This window comes from Carcharodon carcharias, chromosome 2 (assembly GCF_017639515.1).
Source record: "Carcharodon carcharias isolate sCarCar2 chromosome 2, sCarCar2.pri, whole genome shotgun sequence".
NCBI lineage: Eukaryota > Metazoa > Chordata > Chondrichthyes > Lamniformes > Lamnidae > Carcharodon > Carcharodon carcharias.
Window position 1 is genome coordinate 239,128,005 of NC_054468.1, and position 15,126 is coordinate 239,143,130.

Here is a 15,126-nt window from a genome sequence, read left to right on the forward strand (position 1 = left end):
ACTCTCCTCTAGGTGCTGCTGACTGACTGTCCCAGGGTCCTCCTCTCACACTCTCCTCTAGGTGCTGCTGACTGTCCCAGGGTCCTCCTCTCACACTCTCCTCTAGGTGCTGCTGACTGTCCCAGGGTCCTCCTCTCACACTCTCCTCTAGGTGCTGCTGACTGTCTGTCCCAGGGTCCTCCTCTCACACTCTCCTCTAGGTGCTGCTGACTGTCCCAGGGTCCTCCTCTCACACTCTCCTCTAGGTGCTGCTGACTGTCCCAGGGTCCTCCTCTCACACTCTCCTCTAGGTGCTGCTGACTGTCCCAGGGTCCTCCTCTCACACTCTCCTCTAGGTGCTGCTGACTGTCTGTCCCAGGGTCCTCCTCTCACACTCTCCTCTAGGTGCTGCTGACTGTCCCAGGGTCCTCCTCTCACACTCTCCTCTAGGTGCTGCTGACTGTCTGTCCCAGGGTCCTCCTCTCACACTCTCCTCTAGGTGCTGCTGACTGTCTGTCCAGGGTCCTCCTCTCACACTCTCCTCTAGGTGCTGCTGACTGTCCCAGGGTCCTCCTCTCACACTCTCCTCTAGGTGCTGCTGACTGTCCCAGGGTCCTCCTCTCACACTCTCCTCTAGGTGCTGCTGACTGTCTGTCCCAGGGTCCTCCTCTCACACTCTCCTCTAGGTGCTGCTGACTGTCCCAGGGTCCTCCTCTCACACTCTCCTCTAGGTGCTGCTGACTGTCCCAGGGTCCTCCTCTCACACTCTCCTCTAGGTGCTGCTGACTGTCCCAGGGTCCTCCTCTCACACTCTCCTCTAGGTGCTGCTGACTGTCTGTCCAGGGTCCTCCTCTCACACTCTCCTCTAGGTGCTGCTGACTGTCCCAGGGTCCTCCTCTCACACTCTCCTCTAGGTGCTGCTGACTGTCCCAGGGTCCTCCTCTCACACTCTCCTCTAGGTGCTGCTGACTGTGTCCCAGGGTCCTCCTCTCACACTCTCCTCTAGGTGCTGCTGACTGTCCCAGGGTCCTCCTCTCACACTCTCCTCTAGGTGCTGCTGACTGTCCCAGGGTCCTCCTCTCACACTCTCCTCTAGGTGCTGCTGACTGTCTGTCCCAGGGTCCTCCTCTCACACTCTCCTCTAGGTGCTGCTGACTGTCTGTCCAGGGTCCTCCTCTCACACTCTCCTCTAGGTGCTGCTGACTGTCCCAGGGTCCTCCTCTCACACTCTCCTCTAGGTGCTGCTGACTGTCCCAGGGTCCTCCTCTCACACTCTCCTCTAGGTGCTGCTGACTGTCCCAGGGTCCTCCTCTCACACTCTCCTCTAGGTGCTGCTGACTGTCCCAGGGTCCTCCTCTCACACTCTCCTCTAGGTGCTGCTGACTGTCCCAGGGTCCTCCTCTCACACTCTCCTCTAGGTGCTGCTGACTGTCCCAGGGTCCTCCTCTCACACTCTCCTCTAGGTGCTGCTGACTGTCCCAGGGTCCTCCTCTCACACTCTCCTCTAGGTGCTGCTGACTGCCTGTCCCAGGGTCCTCCTCTCACACTCTCCTCTAGGTGCTGCTGACTGTCCCAGGGTCCTCCTCTCACACTCTCCTCTAGGTGCTGCTGACTGTCCCAGGGTCCTCCTCTCACACTCTCCTCTAGGTGCTGCTGACTGTCCCAGGGTCCTCCTCTCACACTCTCCTCTAGGTGCTGCTGACTGTCCCAGGGTCCTCCTCTCACACTCTCCTCTAGGTGCTGCTGACTGTCCCAGGGTCCTCCTCTCACACTCTCCTCTAGGTGCTGCTGACTGCCTGTCCCAGGGTCCTCCTCTCACACTCTCCTCTAGGTGCTGCTGACTGTCCCAGGGTCCTCCTCTCACACTCTCCTCTAGGTGCTGCTGACTGTCCCAGGGTCCTCCTCTCACACTCTCCTCTAGGTGCTGCTGACTGTCCCAGGGTCCTCCTCTCACACTCTCCTCTAGGTGCTGCTGACTGTCCCAGGGTCCTCCTCTCACACTCTCCTCTAGGTGCTGCTGACTGTCCCAGGGTCCTCCTCTCACACTCTCCTCTAGGTGCTGCTGACTGTCCCAGGGTCCTCCTCTCACACTCTCCTCTAGGTGCTGCTGACTGTCTGTCCAGGGTCCTCCTCTCACACTCTCCTCTAGGTGCTGCTGACTGTCCCAGGGTCCTCCTCTCACACTCTCCTCTAGGTGCTGCTGACTGTCTGTCCCTGGGTCCTCCTCTCACACTCTCCTCTAGGTGCTGCTGACTGTCCCAGGGTCCTCCTCTCACACTCTCCTCTAGGTGCTGCTGACTGTCCCAGGGTCCTCCTCTCACACTCTCCTCTAGGTGCTGCTGACTGTCTGTCCCAGGGTCCTCCTCTCACACTCTCCTCTAGGTGCTGCTGACTGTCCCAGGGTCCTCCTCTCACACTCTCCTCTAGGTGCTGCTGACTGACTGTCCCAGGGTCCTCCTCTCACACTCTCCTCTAGGTGCTGCTGACTGTCTGTCCCAGGGTCCTCCTCTCACACTCTCCTCTAGGTGCTGCTGACTGTCTGTCCCAGGGTCCTCCTCTCACACTCTCCTCTAGGTGCTGCTGACTGTCCCAGGGTCCTCCTCTCACACTCTCCTCTAGGTGCTGCTGACTGTCTGTCCCAGGGTCCTCCTCTCACACTCTCCTCTAGGTGCTGCTGACTGTCCCAGGGTCCTCCTCTCACACTCTCCTCTAGGTGCTGCTGACTGTCCCAGGGTCCTCCTCTCACACTCTCCTCTAGGTGCTGCTGACTGTCCCAGGGTCCTCCTCTCACACTCTCCTCTAGGTGCTGCTGACTGTCCCAGGGTCCTCCTCTCACACTCTCCTCTAGGTGCTGCTGACTGTCCCAGGGTCCTCCTCTCACACTCTCCTCTAGGTGCTGCTGACTGTCCCAGGGTCCTCCTCTCACACTCTCCTCTAGGTGCTGCTGACTGTCTGTCCCAGGGTCCTCCTCTCACACTCTCCTCTAGGTGCTGCTGACTGTCTGTCCCAGGGTCCTCCTCTCACACTCTCCTCTAGGTGCTGCTGACTGTCCCAGGGTCCTCCTCTCACACTCTCCTCTAGGTGCTGCTGACTGACTGTCCCAGGGTCCTCCTCTCACACTCTCCTCTAGGTGCTGCTGACTGTCCCAGGGTCCTCCTCTCACACTCTCCTCTAGGTGCTGCTGACTGTCCCAGGGTCCTCCTCTCACACTCTCCTCTAGGTGCTGCTGACTGCCTGTCCCAGGGTCCTCCTCTCACACTCTCCTCTAGGTGCTGCTGACTGTCCCAGGGTCCTCCTCTCACACTCTCCTCTAGGTGCTGCTGACTGTCCCAGGGTCCTCCTCTCACACTCTCCTCTAGGTGCTGCTGACTGTCCCAGGGTCCTCCTCTCACACTCTCCTCTAGGTGCTGCTGACTGTCCCAGGGTCCTCCTCTCACACTCTCCTCTAGGTGCTGCTGACTGTCTGTCAGGGTCCTCCTCTCACACTCTCCTCTAGGTGCTGCTGACTGTCCCAGGGTCCTCCTCTCACACTCTCCTCTAGGTGCTGCTGACTGTCTGTCCCAGGGTCCTCCTCTCACACTCTCCTCTAGGTGCTGCTGACTGTCTGTCCCAGGGTCCTCCTCTCACACTCTCCTCTAGGTGCTGCTGACTGTCCCAGGGTCCTCCTCTCACACTCTCCTCTAGGTGCTGCTGACTGTCCCAGGGTCCTCCTCTCACACTCTCCTCTAGGTGCTGCTGACTGTCTGTCCCAGGGTCCTCCTCTCACTCTCCTCTAGGTGCTGCTGACTGTCCCAGGGTCCTCCTCTCACACTCTCCTCTAGGTGCTGCTGACTGTCCCAGGGTCCTCCTCTCACACTCTCCTCTAGGTGCTGCTGACTGACTGTCCCAGGGTCCTCCTCTCACACTCTCCTCTAGGTGCTGCTGACTGTCCCAGGGTCCTCCTCTCACACTCTCCTCTAGGTGCTGCTGACTGTCCCAGGGTCCTCCTCTCACACTCTCCTCTAGGTGCTGCTGACTGTCTGTCCCAGGGTCCTCCTCTCACACTCTCCTCTAGGTGCTGCTGACTGTCCCAGGGTCCTCCTCTCACACTCTCCTCTAGGTGCTGCTGACTGTCCCAGGGTCCTCCTCTCACACTCTCCTCTAGGTGCTGCTGACTGTCCCAGGGTCCTCCTCTCACACTCTCCTCTAGGTGCTGCTGACTGTCTGTCCCAGGGTCCTCCTCTCACACTCTCCTCTAGGTGCTGCTGACTGTCCCAGGGTCCTCCTCTCACACTCTCCTCTAGGTGCTGCTGACTGTCTGTCCCAGGGTCCTCCTCTCACACTCTCCTCTAGGTGCTGCTGACTGTCTGTCCCAGGGTCCTCCTCTCACACTCTCCTCTAGGTGCTGCTGACTGTCCCAGGGTCCTCCTCTCACACTCTCCTCTAGGTGCTGCTGACTGTCCCAGGGTCCTCCTCTCACACTCTCCTCTAGGTGCTGCTGACTGTCTGTCCCAGGGTCCTCCTCTCACACTCTCCTCTAGGTGCTGCTGACTGTCCCAGGGTCCTCCTCTCACACTCTCCTCTAGGTGCTGCTGACTGTCCCAGGGTCCTCCTCTCACACTCTCCTCTAGGTGCTGCTGACTGTCCCAGGGTCCTCCTCTCACACTCTCCTCTAGGTGCTGCTGACTGTCTGTCCCAGGGTCCTCCTCTCACACTCTCCTCTAGGTGCTGCTGACTGTCCCAGGGTCCTCCTCTCACACTCTCCTCTAGGTGCTGCTGACTGTCCCAGGGTCCTCCTCTCACACTCTCCTCTAGGTGCTGCTGACTGACTGTCCCAGGGTCCTCCTCTCACACTCTCCTCTAGGTGCTGCTGACTGTCCCAGGGTCCTCCTCTCACACTCTCCTCTAGGTGCTGCTGACTGTCCCAGGGTCCTCCTCTCACACTCTCCTCTAGGTGCTGCTGACTGTCTGTCCCAGGGTCCTCCTCTCACACTCTCCTCTAGGTGCTGCTGACTGTCTGTCCCAGGGTCCTCCTCTCACACTCTCCTCTAGGTGCTGCTGACTGTCCCAGGGTCCTCCTCTCACACTCTCCTCTAGGTGCTGCTGACTGTCCCAGGGTCCTCCTCTCACACTCTCCTCTAGGTGCTGCTGACTGTCCCAGGGTCCTCCTCTCACACTCTCCTCTAGGTGCTGCTGACTGTCCCAGGGTCCTCCTCTCACACTCTCCTCTAGGTGCTGCTGACTGTCCCAGGGTCCTCCTCTCACACTCTCCTCTAGGTGCTGCTGACTGTCCCAGGGTCCTCCTCTCACACTCTCCTCTAGGTGCTGCTGACTGTCCCAGGGTCCTCCTCTCTCACCCTCTCCTCTAGGTGCTGCTGACTGCCTGTCCCAGGCGTCCCTCCTCTCACACTCTCCTCTAGGAGCTGCTGTCCTGTCCAGGGTCCTCCTCTCACACTCTCCTCTAGGTGCTGCTGCCTGTCCCCAGGGCCCCTCCTCTCACACTCTCCTCTAGGTGCTGCTGACTGTCCACAGGGTCCTCCTCTCGCTCCTCTCCTCTAGGTGCTGCTGTCTGTCCCCTGGGTCCTCCTCTCTCACTCTCCTCTAGGTGCTGCTGCTGACTGTCCAGGGTGCCTCCTCTCTCACTCTCCTCTAGGTGCTGCCTGACTGCCTGTCCCAGGGTCCTCCTCTCACACTCTCCTCTGGCGCTTCTGTCTGTCCCAGGTCCTCCTCTCACACTCTCACTCTAGGTGCTGACTGACTGTCCCAGGGCCCCTCCTCTCACACTCTCCTCTAGGTGCTGCTGACTGTCCCAGGGTCCTCCTCTCACACTCTCCTCTAGGTGCTGCTGACTGTCCCAGGGTCCTCCTCTCACTCTTCCTCTAGGTGCTGCTGACTGTCCAGGGTCCTCCTCTCACACTCTCCTCTAGGTGATGCTGACTGTCCAGGGTCCTCCTCTCACACTCTCCTCTAGATGCTGCTGACTGTCTGTCCAGGATTCTCCTCTCACACTCTTCTCTAGGTGCTGCTGACTGTCCCAGGGTCCTCCTCTCACTCTGTCCTCTAGGTGCTGCTGACTGTCTGTCCCAGGGTCCTCCTCTCACCATCTCCTCTAGGTGCTGCTGACTGTCCCAGGGTCCTCCTCTCACACTCTCCTCTAGGTGCTGCTGACTGTCCCAGGGTCCTCCTCTCACACTCTCCTCTAGGTGCTGCTGACTGTCTGTCCCAGGGTCCTCCTCTCACACTCTCCTCTAGGTGCTGCTGACTGTCCCAGGATCCTCCTCTCACACTCTCCTCTAGGTGCTGCTGACTGACTGTTCCCAGGGTCCTCCTCTCACACTCTCCTCTAGGTGCTGCTGACTGTCCGTCCCAGGGTCCTCCTCTCGCACTCTCCTCTAGGTGCTGCTGACTGTCTGTCCCAGGGTCCTCCTCTCGCACTCTCCTCTAGGTGCTGCTGACTGTCCAGGGTCCTCCTCTCACACTCTCCTCTAGGTGCTGCTGACTGACTGTCCCAGGGTCCTCCTCTCACACTCCCCTCTAGTTGCTGCTGGACTGTCCCAGGGTCCTCCTCTCACTCTGTCCTCTAGGTGCTGCTGACTGTCCCAGGGTCCTCCTCTCACACTCTCCTCTAGGTGCTGCTGACTGTCCCAGGGTTCCTCCTCTCATACTCTCCTCTAGGTGCTGCTGTCTGTCCCAGGGTCCTCCTCTCACTCTCTCCTCTAGGTGCTGCTGTCTGTCCCAGGGTCCTCCTCTCTCACTCTCCTCTAGGTGCTGCTGACTGTCCCAGGGTCCTCCTCTCTCACTCTCCTCTAGGTGCTGCTGACTGTCCCAGGGTCCTCCTCTCACACTCTCCTCTAGGTGCTGCTGACTGCCCCAGGGTCCTCCTCTCACACTCTCCTCTAGGTGCTGCTGACTGTCTGTCCCAGGGTCCTCCTCTCACACTCTCCTCTAGGTGCTGCTGACTGTCTGTCCCAGGGTCCTCCTCTCACACTCTCTCTAGGTGCTGCTGACTGTCCCAGAGCCCCCCTCTCACACTCTCCTCTATGTGCTGCTGCCTGTCCCAGGGTCCTCCTCTCACACTCTCCTCTAGGTGCTGCTGACTGTCCCAGGGTCCTCCTCTCACACTCTCCTCTAGGTGCTGCTGTCTGTCCCAGGGTCCTCCCTCTCACACTCTCCTCTAGGTGCTGCTGTCTGTCCCAGGGTCCTCCTCTCACAATCTCCTCTAGGTGCTGCTGACTGTTTGTCCCAGGGGCCTCCTCTCACACTCTCCTCTAGGTGCTGCTGACTGTCCCAGGGCCCACCTCTCACACTCTTCTCTAGGTGCTGCTGACTGTCTGTCTGTCCCAGGGTCCTCCTCTCACACTCTCCTCTAGGTGCTGCTGACTGTCCCAGGGTCCTCCTCTCACACTCTCCTCTAGGTGCTGCTGTCTGTCCCAGGGTCCTCCTCTCACACTCTCCTCTAGATGCTGCTGACTGTCTGTCCCAGGGTCATCCTCTCACACTCTCCTCTAGGTGCTGCTGCCTGTCCCAGGGTCCTCCTCTCACACTCTCCTCTAGGTGCTGCTGACTGTCCCAGGGTCCTCCTCTCACTCTCTCCTCTAGGTGCTGCTGTCTGTCCCAGGGTCCTCCTCTCACACTCTCCTCTAGGTGCTGCTGACTGTCTGTCCCAGGGTCATCCTCTCACACTCTCCTCTAGGTGCTGCTGACTGTCCCAGGGTCCTCCTCTCACACTCTCCTCTAGGTGCTGCTGACTGTCTGTCCCAGGGTCCTCCTCTCACACTCTCCTCTCGGTGCTGCTGACTGTCTGTCCCAGGGTCATCCTCTCACACTCTCCTCTAGGTGCTGCTGACTGTCCCAGGGTCCTCCTCTCACACTCTCCTCTAGGTGCTGCTGACTGTCCCAGGGTCCTCCTCTCACACTCTCCTCTAGGTGCTGCTGACTGTCCCAGGGTCCTCCTCTCACACTCTCCTCTAGGTGCTGCTGACCTCCCAGGGTCCTCCTCTCACACTCTCCTCTAGGTGCTGCTGACTGTCTGTCCCAGGGTCCTCCTCTCACACTCTCCTCTAGGTGCTGCTGACTGTCCCAGGATCCTCCTCTCACACTCTCCTCTAGGTGCTGCTGACTGACTGTCCCAGGGTCCTCCTCTCACACTCTCCTCTAGGTGCTGCTGACTGTCCAGGGTCCTCCTCTCACTCTCTCCTCTAGGTGCTGCTGTCTGTCCAGGGTCCTCCTCTCACACTCTCCTCTAGGTGCTGCTGACTGTCTGTTCCCAGGGTCATCCTCTCACACTCTCCTCTAGGTGCTGCTGACTGTCCCAGGGTCCTCCTCTCACACTCTCCTCTAGGTGCTGCTGACTGTCCCAGGGTCCTCCTCTCACACTCTCCTCTAGGTGCTACTGACTGACTGTACCAGGGTCCTCCTCTCACACTCTCCTCTAGGTGCTGCTGACTGTCCCAGGGTCCTCCTCTCACTCTCTCCTCTAGGTGCTGCTGACTGTCCCAGGGTCCTCCTCTCACACTCTCCTCTAGGTGCTGCTGACTGTCCCAGGGTCCTCCTCTCACACTCTCCTCTTGGTGCTGCTGACTGTCCAGGGTCCTCCTCTCACACTCTCCTCTAGGTGCTGCTGACTGTCCCAGGATCCTCCTCTCACCACTCTCCTCTAGGTGCTGCTGACTGTCCCAGGGTCCTCCTCTCACACTCTCCTCTAGGTGCTGCTGACTGTCCCAGGGTCCTCCTCTCGCTCTCTCCTCTAGGTGATGCTGACTGTCCCAGGGTCCTCCTCTCACACTCTCCTCTAGGTGCTGCTGACTGCCTGTCCCAGGGTCCTCCTCTCGCACTCTCCTCTAGGTGCTGCTGACTGTCTGTCCCAGGGTCCTCCTCTCGCACTCTCCTCTAGGTGCTGCTGACTGTCCCAGGGTCCTCCTCTCACACTCTCCTCTAGGTGCTGCTGACTGACTGTCCCAGGGTCCTCCTCTCACACTCTCCTCTAGGTGCTGCTGACTGTCCCAGGGTCCTCCTCTCACTCTCTCCTCTAGGTGCTGCTGACTGTCCCAGGGTCCTCCTCTCACACTCTCCTCTAGGTGCTGCTGACTGTCCCAGGGTCCTCCTCTCATACTCTCCTCTAGGTGCTGCTGACTGTCCCAGGGTCCTCCTCTCACTCTCTCCTCTAGGTGCTGCTGTCTGTCCCAGGGTCCTCCTCTCTCACTCTCCTCTAGGTGCTGCTGACTGTCCCAGGGTCCTCCTCTCTCACTCTCCTCTAGGTGCTGCTGACTGTCCCAGGGTCCTCCTCTCACACTCTCCTCTAGGTGCTGCTGACTGCCTGTCCCAGGGTCCTCCTCTCACACCTCTCCTCTAGGAGCTGCTGTCTGTCCCAAGGTCCTCCTCTCACACTCTCCTCTAGGTGCTGCTGACTGACTGTCCCAGGGTCCTCCTCTCACACTCTCCTCTAGGTGCTGCTGACTGCCTGTCCCAGGGTCCTCCCCTCGCTCTCCCCTCTCACTTTGGCAGGAAGAATAGAAGAGCTGGATATTATTTAAATGGAGAAAAGCTGCAGCACAGAGATTTGGGAGACCTCATGCATGAATCACAAAGCTAGCGTACAAGTTCAGCAGATAATAGGGAAGGCAAATGTGATGTTGGATTCCATTTCAAAGGGAATGGAGTATAAAAATAGGGAAGTCTTGCCAAAACTATACAAGGCCACATCTAGAATTCTCGTGAACAGTTTTGGTCCCCTTATCTAAGAGAAAATATACTGGCATTGGAGGCAGTCCAGAGAAGGTTCACTAGGTTGATTCTGGGTATGGAGGGATTTTCTTATGAGGAGAGGTTGAGTAGGCAGGGGCTGTACTTGTTGGAATTTAGAAGAATGAGGCGACTTTATTGAAACATATAAGATTCTTAGGGGTCTTGACAGGGTAGATGCTGAGAGATCGTTTCCCCTTGTGGGAGAGTCTAGGACCAGAGGGCATAATCTCAGAGTAAGGGGTTGCCCATTTAAAACAGAGATGAGGAGGAATTTCTTCTTCTAGCTGGTGGGTCAATCTGTGGAATTCTTTACCGCAGAGGGCTGTAGAGGCTGGGTTGTTAAGCATATTTAAGGCTGAGATAGACAGATTTTTAATCATTAAGGGAATCAAAGGTTATGTGGAAAAGGCAGGAAAGTGGGGTTGAGGATTATTAGATCAGCCATGATCTCATTGAATGGCAGAGCAGACTCGATGGGTCCTTCTTCTGCTCCTACATCCAATGGTCTTATGGAGGCCATTGCCTCCAGAAGCCTTTCACTGACTGAGCTTCGCTATCCTCCTTTCCCTCAGGCCCTACGCTTTGTTTTTTAAAGTATCTCTTTTAAAAGCTCTGTGGATTCTGCTTACCTCACTCTTTCAGGCCAGACATTCCATGTCCTTATGACCTTTTGTCCCAGCTCCCTGAGCTGTCCTTTTTGGGCACAGTGTCACTGGTACCACTGCCTATTGTTGCCTTGTGTGTTTCAGGTATGGAGCAAGTATGCAGAGAAACTGTCTGACTTCACCAAACCCCCCGAATATTCAGGCAGCACTGCAGTGCTTGAATGAGCTGATAACCAATGCCCTGCAGCATGTCCCAGATGTTATCAAGTACTTATCTCGGCTCCACAATCAGAGTGTCTTCAACTTCTGTGCCATTCCACAGGTAGGGATTATCCAATCGATACAGGCTGGTAGGTGAGAGAGTTCTGCAGGTTGGATCTACCCGACTTATCTTTGTGCCCATCTGTGTGCCCAGTATTTCCATGACTCTCTGACCTGTTATGTTCACGCATTGGATGTGCATGTGTCTGACTCTCTGGCTTTATATTCCAGGTGATGGCTATTGCCACATTGGCTGCCTGTTATAACAATCCTCAGGTTTTCCGTGGTGTGGTGAAGATCCGGAAAGGCCAGGCTGTCACACTGATGCTGGAGGCGACTAACATGGAGGCCGTGAAAGGAATGATTCGGCAGTATACTCAAGTGGTGAGAACCTGATTAAACACTTTGGTTTCAACTGCGAGTTAGGGGAATCTCACTGTGCCCTGGGATCAGCACTAGAGAAGAATGCTTACTGAGTACGCCTCCGATTTCAACACAGGAGGCCATTTGATTTGCCAAATCCATGTCAGCTCTTTACAAGACCTAGTCCCACTCCCCAGCCCCTCCTCTGTAACTCTGCACGTTTCTCCTCTTCAGGTATTTATCCAATTTCCTTTTGAAAGCCATGATTGAATCTTCCTCCGCCACACTCTCAGGTAGCGCATTCCCGATCTGCACAACTTGCTGCATACCAAAGTAGTTCTTTTGCCAGTTACCTTAAATCGGTGTCATCTGGTTTTGACCATTCTGCCACTGGGAACAGTTTCTCCCTATTATTCTTTCCAGACCCCTCGTGATTTTGAATACCTCTATCAAATCACCTCAACCTTTTCTAAGGGGAGCAGCCCTAGCTTCTCCAATCTGTTCATGTAACTGAAGTTCCTCATCCCTGGGACCATTCTCTCAAATCTTCCCTGCACCCCCTCTGATGCCTTTACGTCTTTCATAAAGTGTGGTGCCAAAACTGGACACAATGCTCCAGTTGAGGCCGAACCAGTCTTTTATAAAGGTTCATCTAACTTCCTTGCTTTTATAATTTGTGTCTCTATTTATAAAAGCAGAATACTGCAGATGCTGGAAATCTGAAATAAAAGCAGAAAATACTGGAAATGCTCAGCATGTCAGGCAGCATTTGTGGAGAGAGAAACAATTAACGTTTCAGGTTGATGACCTTTCATCAGAATTGGGAAAAGTTAGAGATGTAATGGGATTTGATCAAGAGGTGGGTTGGACAAGGACAAAGGAAAGTCTGTAATAAGGTGGAAGCCAGGAGAGATTGAATGACAGAAGTGCTTGTCCTCCAGGGTCAAGGGAATGGTGATGGGGCAAGTAAAGAAACAAAACTGTTTAACTCGGTGGCGAGAAGAAGCTTCTAGAAATGATAATTCTGGGCAAAATTAATAGTCACTTGGGCAAATGTGGGTTAATTAAGGAAAGCCAGCATGGATTTGTTAAGGGCAAAATATGTTTAACTAACTTGCTGGAGATTTTTGATGAGGTAACAGAAAACGTTGATGAGGGTAATGCTGTTGATGTGGTGTACATGGACTTTCAAAGGCATTTGATACAGTGCCACACAACAGACTTGAGGAAAGTTAGAGCCCATGGAGTGGGCTTCTCTGAAAGGATCAGTGGCAGCGTGGGTATGAGATTGGCTGAATGATGGGAAACATAGTAGTGCTTAGTGGATGTTTTTCAGGCTGGAGAAAGGTTTATAGTGGAGTTCCTCAGGGGTCAGCGTTAGGACCCAGGCTGTCCCTGACAGATGTGGTCCTAGACCTTGGTGTACGGGTATAATTTCAAAATTTGCAGACAATACAAAACTAGGAAGTATTGTGAACCATGAAGAGGATAGTGATAGATTTCAAAAGGACATACGCTGAAGGAATGGCAGACAACTAGCGGCTGAAATTTCATGCAGAGAAGAGTGAAGTGATTTATTTTGGTAGGTAGAAGAACATAGCAAGACAAAATAAAATAAAGGGTACAATTCTAAAAGAAGGCGCAGGAGCAGAGAGACCTGGGTAGAATTGTGCAGAAGTCATTGAAGTGGCAGGACAGGTTGAGAGTGCTGTTAAAGCATACAGTATCCAAGGCTTTATTAATAGGAGCATAGAGTACAAAAGCAAGGGAGGTTATGTTAAACTTGTATAAAACACTGGTTCAGTCTCATCTGGAGTTTTGCATCCAGTTCTGGGTACCACTTTAGGAAGGATGTGAAGGCATTGGAGAGAGTGCAGGAAAGATTCACGAGAATGGCTCCAGAGATGAGGAACTTGGGTTACATGGATAGATTGGAGAAGTTGGGATTGTTTTCTTTAGAGAAGGTTGAGAAGAGATTTAATAGAGGTATTCAAAATCATGAGGAAGCTGCAGAGAGTGGATAGGGAGAAACTGTTCCCATTGGTAGAAGGATTGACCAGAGAGCGCAGAGATCTAAAGCAATTGGGGAGGTGATGGCATACTGGTGTTGTCACTGGACTAGTATTCAGAGACCCAGGGTAATGCTCTGTTGCACTGGATAATCCCACCATAGCAGATGGTGAAATTTGAATTCCATAAAAGTCTGGAATTAAAATGATCACCATTATCGATTGTTGTAAAAACCCATCTGGTTCACTAATGTCCTTTAGGGAAGGAAACCTCCTGTCCTTACCTGGTCTGGCCTACATGTGACTCCAGACCCACAGCAACGTGATTGACTCTAAAATGCCCTCTGAACAAGGGCAATTAGGGATGGGCAATAAATGCTGCCTAGCCAGTGACACCCACATCCCATGGATGAATTTTTAAAAAAAAGAAGCAATGGAGACATGTTTCACACAGCGAGTGGTTAGGATCTGGCTGTATTGCCTGAGTGTGTGCTGGAGGTAGTTTCAATCGAGGCTTTCAAGAGGGAAGTGATTATCTGAAAAGGAAGAATGTGAAGGGTTGCCGGGAGAAGGTGGGGGAGTGGTACTGGGTTTAATGCTCTTTCAGAGAGCCAGCACAGACACGATGGGCCAAATGGCACTTTCTGTGTTCCAACCATTCTATAATCCCATGAAGTGCCTGGAGCAGGTATGTTACTGTCTTAAATCAACAAGAGAAAAACCGAAACACGCAAAGAAAATTGGGGAACGGAGTTTATGGGTCTGAAATTGTTGAACGCAATGTTGAACCCGGGAAGCTGTAAAGTGAGGTGCTGTTCCTCAGCTTATGCTGAGCTTCACTGGAACACTGTAGCAGGCCAGTGACAGAGATGTCCGTGTCAGAGCAAGGTGGAGAACCTAAAATGACAGGCCACCAGAAGCTCAGTCACCCCCAAATCCTTCCAATGGCACCTGTCCATGCAAACGCAGGAGATGTAACACCTGTCCTTTTACTCACCATTCAAGGCCCCAAACGCTCCTTCCAGGTGGAAAAGCAATTTGTGTACTTCATTCAATTAAAGGAAGATAATGGCTTGGTGCTAATGTCACGGAATAGTAACCCAGAGGCCCAGGCTAATGCTCTGGGGACAAGGTTCAAATCCCACCACAACAGCTGGTGAAATTTAAATTTGATTAATAAAAGAATCTGGAATGTAAAGCTACTGTCAGTAATTTTTTTTTATTATTATTTATTCACGGAATGTGGGCTTCGCTGGCTGGACCAGCATTTACTGCTCATCCCTAGTTGCCCTTGATTGGGAAGGTGGTGCTGAGCTGCCTTCTTGAACCGCCTGCAGTCCATGTGGTGTAGGTACACCCACAGTGCTGTTAGGGAAGCAGATCCAGGATTATGACCCAGCGACAATGAAGGAATGGTGATATATTTCCAAGTCGGATGGTGAGTAACTTGGAGGGGAACTTCCAGGTGGTGGTGTTCCCATGTGTCTGCTGCCCTTGTTCCAAGTGGTAGTGGTAGTGGTTGTGGGTTGGGAAGATGCTGTCTAAGGAGCCTTTGGGAATTCCTGCAGTGCATCTTGTAGATGGTACACACTGCTGCTATTTTGTGTCGGTGGTGGAGGGAGTGAATGTTTATGGATGTGGTGCCAATCAAGCGGGGCTGCTTTGTCCTGGATGGTGTCCAGTTTCTTCAGTGTTGTGGGAGCTGCACTCATCCAGGCAAGTGGTGAGTATTCCATTACGTTTCTGACTTGTGCCTTGTAGATGGTGGACAGGCTTTGGGGAGTCAGGAGGTGAGTTACTCATCACAGGATTCCTAGCCTCTGATCTGCTCTTGTAGCCACAGTATTTATATGGCTAGTCCAGTTCAGTTTCTGGTCAATGGTAACCCTCAGGATGTTGATATTGGGGAATTCAGTGACGGTAATGCCATTGAACCTCAAGGGGCGATGGCTGCATTCTCTCTTGTTGGAGATGGTCATTGCCTGACACTTGTGTGGCACGAATGTTACTTGCCGCTTGTCAGCCCAAGCCTGGACATTGTCCAGGTCTTGCTGCATTTGGACATGGACTGCTTCAGTATCTGAGGAGTCGCGAATGGTGCTGAACATTGTGCAATCATCAGCGAACATACCCACTTCTGACCTTATGATGGGAAGAAGGTCAGTGATGAAGCAGCTGAAGATGGC

At 54.3% G+C, this 15,126-nt stretch overlaps 1 protein-coding gene across 1 annotated transcript in view; it reads left to right on the forward strand.

Moving 5' to 3' along the window:
* The window catches only part of LOC121292979 (squalene synthase-like), a 44,232-nt gene that overhangs the window by 24,373 nt on the left and 4,733 nt on the right, over positions 1-15,126 (forward strand). Inside the window, 3 exon segments of the mRNA XM_041215503.1 lie at positions 10,452-10,493; positions 10,495-10,629; positions 10,800-10,952. Coding sequence (XP_041071437.1) covers positions 10,452-10,493; positions 10,495-10,629; positions 10,800-10,952 — 330 coding nt within the window.